Source organism: Aegilops tauschii, chromosome 5, assembly GCF_002575655.3.
Source record: "Aegilops tauschii subsp. strangulata cultivar AL8/78 chromosome 5, Aet v6.0, whole genome shotgun sequence".
In the NCBI taxonomy this organism is placed as follows: domain Eukaryota; kingdom Viridiplantae; phylum Streptophyta; class Magnoliopsida; order Poales; family Poaceae; genus Aegilops; species Aegilops tauschii.
This window is the reverse complement of record NC_053039.3, coordinates 111,478,420-111,487,464: the sequence shown is the minus strand read 5'-3', so window position 1 is coordinate 111,487,464 and position 9,045 is coordinate 111,478,420. Positions and strand designations below refer to the sequence as shown.

Here is a 9,045-nt window from a genome sequence, read left to right as displayed (position 1 = left end):
TCATGTGACATCCTCATCACATTGTATCGTTAGGCCATGTATTTTAATGTGTTGTTTTACATATTACTCCTATATCAATATATAAAGTGATGTGAAAGTCTAGTTCGTGTAACGGTCCCAAGAAAGCAGCGGCATAATAGTGCCAGCTCCAATGCACTGTATGTGCACCGGGTCCACCCAAGACCCACCAGTCATTGCAAGTTAGCTCCAAATTGGAGTAGCTGAAAAACACAGCAACGACACAACACAACTACCACCGGCCAGCGACCCAGATCCCATCTACCCAGCACCAAACTGGAGCAGCCAGTGAAAAGCAGAGCTGCCTATATATACCCCGTCCTGGGTGCGACCCGCGCCCCAAGCTCCGGCGCGCCAGTGCTACAAACCACCGGTACCACAGCGTCCACCTACCCGTCCTCCGCCTCGAGAAGCGTCGGCGAGGCCATGGCGCGGAAGAAGATCCGGGAGTACGACTCCAAGCGCCTCCTCAAGGAGCACCTGAAGCGCCTCGCAGGCATCGACCTCCAGATCCTCTCCGCGCAGGTGATGGCCCCCTCTCTGTCTCCTCCGCCCGTGCGTGCGCGCGCGCTTCTTCCTCATCTCTAATCGGCTCGTGATTGGGTGGATCCCGCGGGCTGGTCGCTGGATCTCGACGTCCCTGGGCCGGCGCGCGGGGTTCAGCTTGGGAGCATGCGGGCGTCGTGCTAGAATTTTCGGATAAGACGTGTTTCTACTGCCAATTGGGTGGGGATTTGACACCGGAAGAGACTGAAAATGTGGAATTCACGGAGCATTAGGCTTTCTGATGTGCGATCGGCCGAAACTTGGACCTGTCAGTATATTTGGATAATTGGCTGGCAGCATGTACGTGCGAGAAGGAGCTGACTGCAAAAATCATTCACCAGAGCTGTGGACTTCGTTGCGCTGACGGGAAAATCCCTGATGTGGGGTTTCACCGGTGGTTTTGCCTAACAATCCGTGTTTCTATGTCGCCCTCAGGGTTTCATTGACCAAGAAAAGTAACACCCCTTATTAGATCTGTTGTTTTGTTGTGATGTTAGTTGGAGTCTAGTAGGTTATCTTTTTATCAAGTATGTTGTTTGTTCATCGATGTTTTAATGGCTTCGGAACCATGTTCAGTGCTGCAAAAGCGCAGCTGTAGGCCCCTAGAATCTTCGGCTCCTCATTTTTATTCAATTATGAAATGACTCATTTTGATGGAGATTTGTAGCATCATTCAAGTAAATACAAATTGAGATAGGTGAATCAATTAGTTTTTAGCTGGGATTTTTCCGCCTGTAAATTGTAATAGGTCCATATGGTCATTTCTTCACCTGAATTTATGTCAAGGTGCTTGCGAAGTTTGTACTGTCAACATTTGTGGGATTTAACTTCTAACCAGCAATATTGGTATTTAGTTCAGCATTATATTTATTTTGATGGTGCCCATCATAGAATTCCTGTCATCCTGTAAAATATCAGTTCTTCATCAGTGAGCAGCCAGTTTATTTATTTCTGAGTGAAACAGATAGTTGCAAAAATTCTGTGATGATTTTTCTTTCTATAGGTAGTGCCTTTTCTCAACATCACATTAGCAATTTTACTGATTGAAAAGAACTGGCTCGAATTACATAGTTCATGATTGAAATGTTTTGGGTCTTGTGTTAGTTTATTTTGTAATAACTTAATGTTTGATATTATATGTTCAGTTTCTGAAATTTGTAACTTGTTCCTTTTAAGGTCACACAATCAACGGATTTCACGGAGCTTTCAAACCAGGAGCCATGGCTCTCGTCGATGAAGTTGGTTGTTAAACCTGACATGCTGTTTGGCAAGCGTGGGAAGAGTGGCCTTGTAGCCCTCAACCTAGATCTTGCTCAAGTCCGCCAATTTGTCAAGGAGCGATTAGGAGTTGAGGTAGTTACACATCTAACATCATGGCATACTTCTCCCATCAATCTTGATAACGAGAACTATTTCTAACCCATCTGAGTATGCTTATATATCTAGGTCGAGATGGGTGGATGTAAGGCTCCAATTACAACATTCATAGTCGAGCCATTTGTGCCACACGATCAAGAGTATTATCTCTCAATTATGTCAGACAGGCTTGGTTGCACCATTAGTTTCTCAGAGTGTGGTGGTATTGAGATTGAGGAGAACTGGGACAAGGTTAAGACAATCTTTCTTCCAACAGAGAAGCCAATGACACTTGATGCATGCGCTCCATTGATTGCCACTCTTCCCTTGGAAGTAAGCTTTTGCATTCTACTATGTTACTTATATCATGCCATTTGTAATGTTTTTAGTTCCTTATATTTAAGAAGTTCTTGGCTGCTGTTGATAGTTATCTAGTTCTGCATTAACCATCATTCACAATCTATGTCTTAATTTCAGGTCCGCACGAAAATAGGCGATTTCATTAGAGGGTCATTTTCTGTTTTCCAAGGTAGCTCGCACTTGCATATGCATATAAATTGAAGTTGCTGCTTTGCCATTGAAATCATGTTATAACTATTGATTCTTTTGTCAGACTTGGATTTCTCATTTATGGAGATGAACCCATTCACCCTGGTAAATGGTGAACCATACCCTCTCGACATGAGAGGTGAACTGGATGACACAGCTGCTTTCAAGAACTTTAAGAAGTATGGTTCAGGGTTCAAGTCTAGCTTAGTGACCCCGAGTGCTTATTTTATCCTGTACTAATAATTCTGACCTTTTTTTTTTCCAATTTACAGGTGGGGTGACATTGAATTCCCTCTACCTTTCGGAAGAGTCCTGAGCCCATCAGAAAGTTATATCCATGAACTGGATGAGAAGGTATCATATTTCTTTAATTTACATTTTTCTAAGTCCACTTCATATAAATGATTACCCCTCCATTTCAAAATACATTGCTTATGATTTTTGTCCCAAGTCAATTCTTGTAAACCTTGACCAAATTTATAGATTTAAATATTAACATCTGTGATACCAAATAAATACAAGTTAAAAATATATTTCTTGATGGATCTAATGATATTGATTCAGTATTGTAGATGTTGATACTTTTCTCTATGAACTTAGTTAAACTTTAAAAAATTTGACTTAGGACAAACTCATGTTCAATGTATTTTGAAATGGAGGTAGTAGCGTCTACGTCGTATTTGGATTAACATGGCATGCTTCATTTAATATTGAATGGAAATTCGTGCAAGTAACATTTTTTTATATTCTTTCAGACAAGCGCATCACTGAAATTCACAGTTCTTAACCCGAAAGGTCGCATTTGGACAATGGTTGCAGGTGGTGGTGCTAGTGTCATATATGCCGACACGGTAAACTTAACTTTCTTCCAGATATTTCTGTGGCTAGGTTTTAATGTTAATCAGGATGGATGACATATCCGATTGCCAGGTTGGAGATTTGGGATATGCTTCAGAGCTAGGGAATTATGCAGAGTACAGTGGAGCTCCCAAAGAGGAGGAAGTTTTGCATTATGCTAGAGTGGTTTTGGATGTAAGGAACCTGGAATCTTATAGCTTTGCTCTGCATATTATGTTCACCTTTTCTGTTCTGAATATCATTCTGAAACTGTGTAGTGTGCCACTGCTGATCCTGATGGCCGGAAGAGAGCTCTTCTCATTGGAGGGGGTATCGCAAACTTCACTGATGTCGCTGCTACATTCAGTGGCATCATTCGGGCTTTAAGAGAGAAGGTAAGTTGGACCATTTGGTTGGATTGATGTTCTATTTCCCAACCACTCAGCTGTCTACATTGAAACCCTCACCCATCTTATTACTTTGCTTCCAAATCTGGTGCCAGGAATCCAAATTAAAAGCTGCAAGGGTGAACATTTATGTTCGCAGAGGTGGTCCAAACTACCAAACTGGACTCGCCAAAATGCGTGCTCTAGGATCAGAGCTTGGTCTTCCAATTGAGGTAAGCTCTTTTAGGTGAAAATGGGCAAACAGCCCCTATTTTTATTAAGAAATGAAGACCTCAGCTTCTCTTAACACAGAACTCATATCTTCCATTTCAAACTTGATCTGGGAGTCTGTTAGCTGTGGATTTAGTATATTCCACAAGAAATTGTTTGGCCATTCCCATCCCCATGACAGACGAGCTGATTTTGCTCTACGATTCACTGCAGGTCTATGGACCAGAGGCCACAATGACTGGAATCTGCAAGCAAGCCATTGATTGTGTCATGGCTGAAGCATGATTCGTCGTTGTATAGTTCCGGTGTTTAAGTTGTGTCCATTTTGTTCCATATACATTTAGTATGAACAACTATTCGTGTGAAGCAAACGGAGAAAGATCGGTTTTGTGGGGGAAAGAAACTACAGTTGTAATGCAACTACGCAATAATATATATCTTGCTTTGCGGTTCTGATTCCTTTGGGCCGAGGCACAATGAGATCAAGATAAGTCAACCCGGCTTCGCCAGATTTACAGCATTTTTGGTTCTGTTGTGTCCGCAACTTCCTGGTGGAGCGGCTTGTGATGTCTCTCTGGACTGTGGCTTCAGGCTTTCAGGGTGTGTGACTTTGTACCCACCATTTGTGAAAAAAATGCAGCTCTACCTTAGCAAGAAAGAAGATGACTTAAAATGTTTGATTGTACGTGAGATTGTAAATATCCATATTTTTTCTACGAATTCGGTCAAACTTAAAAGACAACTTAAGATGCACTCTGCTACATTAACTGTGAGGGTTTGGAATCCTCTGCAGTAGCGCACCTTGCAATACTACACTGTATAGTTTTGCAGAGGATCTTGAACCCACTGTAAAATATGTTGTCGGTTGGTTTGACACTCTTATCCACAAACTAGTATACAAAATGTCGGAGATGCTCTTGGGGCCTGCAGTGATGAATGCATGTTTCCTGCCTAGAATGGCATTGCGTATACACGCTATGTGTAACATGGCTAATAAGGGCAGATACAACCGCACCTTCAATCGGGTCTCCCATAGGGGGCACGTAGGCAGGCACCATGGTTGTTTGGTTGTGGCCTCATTAAGATTTAGTTTCTGGTTGCTAAGTTGTGTTGTGATGTGCTTATTTTCCAATCTACTGTGAAAAAGTTAATATAAAATGGGCAAAAGTGAGTCCAACAAAATTATGATTGAGAAAAAAAGGGGATTATGAGAATCTACAATGCCACCAAATGCAACCTAAGTGTTAGGGGTGCTTGGCAAGGAGATCGGGGCCTTCACGTGGAAGCAAGGGAGAGTGGCATATGAAGAGAAGAGGGGAAAATGAGGTCAATGAATACACTCACGTGTGGGAGCAGAGAGAACGATAACATGTTGGTAGAAGAAAGAAAGTGGGGGCGTAAGAAAATTTTCGCACCTGTTTGGTGTGTTGGGTAATTGTGTGGTTTCTATAATGGTTTGTCTAAGTAAAAATTAAACAAAGATTTTCTAACCAAATTGAACATGCTCTATGGTAATCAACAAATGTTTTGGACAAAAGAGCATATACATAACTTCTTCTATTGCTCTTTCCACCTAGGTGATTCCCTGGTCCGAATGGTTCTAGGATCATAGGAATGTACATGTTAGAAATATGCCCTAGAGGCAATAATAAATGGTTATTATTATATTTCTTTGTTCATGGTAATTGCCTATTGTTCATGCTATAATTGTGTTATCCGGAAATCGTAATACATGTGTGAATACATAGACCACAACGTGTCCCTAGTAAGCCTCTAGTTGACTAGCTCGTTGATCGACAGATAGTCATGGTTTCCTGACTATGGACATTGGATGTCGTTGATAACGGGATCACATCATTAGGAGAATGATGTGATGGACAAGACCCAATCCTAAGCATAGCATAAAAGATCGTGTAGTTTCGTTTGCTAGAGCTTTTCCAATGTCAAGTATCTTTTCCTTAGACCATAAGATCGTGCAACTCCCGGATACCGTAGGAGTGCTTTGGGTGTGCCAAACGTCACAACGTAACTGGGTGACTATAAAGGTGCACTACGGGTATCTCCGAAAGTATCTGTTGGGTTGGCACGGATCGAGACTGGGATTTGTCACTCCGTATGACGGAGAGGTATCTCTGGGCCCACTCGGTAATGCATCATCATAATGAGCTCAATGTGACTAAGGCGTTAGTCACGGGATCATGCATTACGGTACGAGTAAAGAGACTTGCCGGTAACGAGATTGAACAAGGTATTGGGATACCGACGATCGAATCTCGGGCAAGTAACATACCGATTGACAAAGGGAATTGAATACGGGATTGATTGAATCCTCGACATCATGGTTCATCCGATGAGATCATCGTGGAACATGTGGGAGCCAACATGGGTATCCAGATCCCGCTGTTGGTTATTGACCGGAGAGGCGTCTCGGTCATGTCTGCATGTCTCCCGAATGTTGGGAATCGTAGCATAATTTTAAAATTTTCCTACGCTCACCAAGATGCATCTATGGAGTCTACTAGCAACGAGGGGAAGGGAGTGCATCTACATACCGTTGTAGATCGCGAGCGGAAGCGTTCCAATGAACGTGGATGACGGAGTCGTACTCGCCGTGATCCAAATCACCGATGACCGAGTGCCGAACGTACAGCACCTCCGCGTTCAACACACGTACGGTGCAGCGACGTCTCCTCCTTTCTTGATCCAGCAAGGGGGGAGGAGAGGTTGATGGAGATCCAACAGCACGACGGCGTGGTGGTGGATGTAGCGGGTCTCCGGCAGGGCTTCGCCGAGCTTCTGCGAGAGAGAGAGGTGTTGCAGGGGAGGAGGGAGGCGCCAAAGGCTGTTTTTTTTGTGCTGCCCTCCCTCCCCCCCTTTATATAGGCCCCCTGGGGGGTGCGCAGCCCTAGGAGATGGGATCTCCAAGGGGGGGGGCGGCGGCCAAGGGGGGAAGGAGTTGCCTTGCCCCCCAAGGCAAGGGGGAACTCCCCCCCTAGGGTTCCCAACCCTAGGCGCATGGGGGGAGGCCCAAGGAGGCGCCCCAGCCCACTAGGGGCTGGTTCCCCTCCACTTTCAGCCCACGGGGCCCTCCGGGACAGGTGGCCCCACCCGGTGGACCCCCGGGACCCTTCCGGTGGTCCCGGTACAATACCGATAACCCCCGAAACTTTCCCGGTGGCCGAAACAGGACTTCCTATATATAATTCTTCACCTCCGGACCATTCCGGAACCTCTCGTGATGTCCGGGATCTCATCCGGGACTCCGAACAACTTTCGGGTTTCCGCATACATATATCTCTACAACCCTAGCGTCACCGGACCTTAAGTGTGTAGACCCTACGGGTTCGGGAGACATGCCGACATGACCGAGACGCCTCTCCGGTCAATAACCAACAGCGGGATCTGGATACCCATGTTGGCTCCCACATGTTCCACGATGATATCATCGGGTGAACCACGGTGTCGAGGATTCAATCAATCCGTATGCAATTCCCTTTGTCAATCGGTATGTTACTTGCCCGAGATTCGATCGTCGGTATCCCAATACCTAGTTCAATCTCGTTACCGGCAAGTCTCTTTACTCGTACCGCAATGCATGATCCCGTGACTAACGCCTTAGTCACATTGAGCTCATTATGATGATGCATTACCGAGTGGGCCCAGAGATACCTCTCCGTTTACACGGAGTGACAAATCCCAGTCTCGATCCGTGCCAACCCAACAGACACTTTCGGAGATACCCGTAATGCACCTTTATAGTCACCCAGTTACGTTGTGACGTTTGGCACACCCAAAGCACTCCTACGGTATCCGGGAGTTGCACGATCTCATGGTCTAAGGAAAAGATACTTGACATTGGAAAAGCTCTAGCAAACGAAACTACACGATCTTTTATGCTATGCTTAAGTTGGGTCTTGTCCATCACATCCCGTTATCAATGACATCCTATGCCCATAGTCAGGAAACCATGACTATCTGTTGATCAACGAGCTAGTCAACTAGAGGCTTACTAGGGACAGGTTGTGGTCTATGTATTCACACATGTATTACGATTTCCGGACAATACAATTATAGCATGAATAATAGACTATTATCATGAACAAAGAAATATAATAATAACCTTTTATTATTGCCTCTAGGGCATATTTCCAACACCGAACCCGTAGGGTCTACACACTTAAGGTTCGGTGACGCTAGGGTTGTAGAGATATGTGTATGCGGAAACCCGAAAGTTGTTCGGAGTCCCGGATGAGATCCCGGACGTCACGAGGAGTTCCGGAATGGTCCGGAGGTAAAGAATTATATATAGGAAGTCAAGTTTCGGCCACCGGGAAAGTTTCGGGGGTTACCGGTATTGTACCGGGACGACCGGAAGGGTCCCGGGGGTCCACCGGGTGGGGCCACCTATCCCGGAGGGCCCCATGGGCTGAAGTGGGAAGGGAACCAGCCCCTAGTGGGCTGGGCGCCCCCCCCCATGGGCCTCCCCCTGCGCCTAGGGTTGGAAACCCTAGGGTGGGGGGCGCCCCACTTGCCTTGGGGGGCAAGGCACCCCCCTTGGCCGCCGCCCCCCCTCCAGATGGATCTTGGCCGGCGGCCCCCTCCCAGGGGGCCTATATAAAGGGGGGGGGAGGGAGGGCAGCAGTATAACAGCTTTGGGCGCCTCCCTCCTCCCCTGCTACACCTCTCCCTCTCGCAGAAGCTCGGCGAAGCCCTGCCGAGACCCGCTACATCCACCACCACGCTGTTGTGCTGCTGGATCTCCATCAACCTCTCCTTCCCCCTTGCTGGATCGAGAAGGAGGAGACGTCGCTGCACCGTACGTGTGTTGAACGCGGAGGTGCCGTCCGTTCGGCACTCGGTCATCGGTGATTTGGATCACGGCGAGTACGACTCCGTCATCCACGTAACGCTTCCGCTCGCGATCTACAAGGGTATGTAGATGCACTCCTTTCCCCTCGTTGCTAGTATACTCCATAGATGCATCTTGGTGAGCGTAGGAAAATTTTAAAATTATGCTACGATTCCCAACAGTACAAAGATAGTGTTATAAATCGTCCAATCCTTAAGATGTCAGGCTGCATAAAAATAACATGTAATTTATAAGCTCCTACCTTGCACGTAA

At 45.9% G+C, this 9,045-nt stretch overlaps 1 protein-coding gene across 1 annotated transcript; it reads left to right on the top strand.

The window, feature by feature from the left end:
- Positions 1-242: 242 nt before the first annotated feature.
- LOC109752526 (ATP-citrate synthase alpha chain protein 3) lies at positions 243-4,376 on the top strand. Its single transcript, XM_020311418.3, has 11 exons — positions 243-543; positions 1,741-1,917; positions 2,011-2,253; positions 2,398-2,449; positions 2,534-2,648; positions 2,742-2,823; positions 3,225-3,320; positions 3,400-3,501; positions 3,585-3,701; positions 3,809-3,925; positions 4,137-4,376. The coding sequence occupies exons 1-11, from the start codon at positions 445-447 to the stop codon at positions 4,206-4,208; spliced, it is 1,272 nt and encodes a 423-aa protein (XP_020167007.1). The 5' UTR covers positions 243-444; the 3' UTR covers positions 4,209-4,376.
- The last annotated feature ends 4,669 nt before the right edge of the window (positions 4,377-9,045 follow it).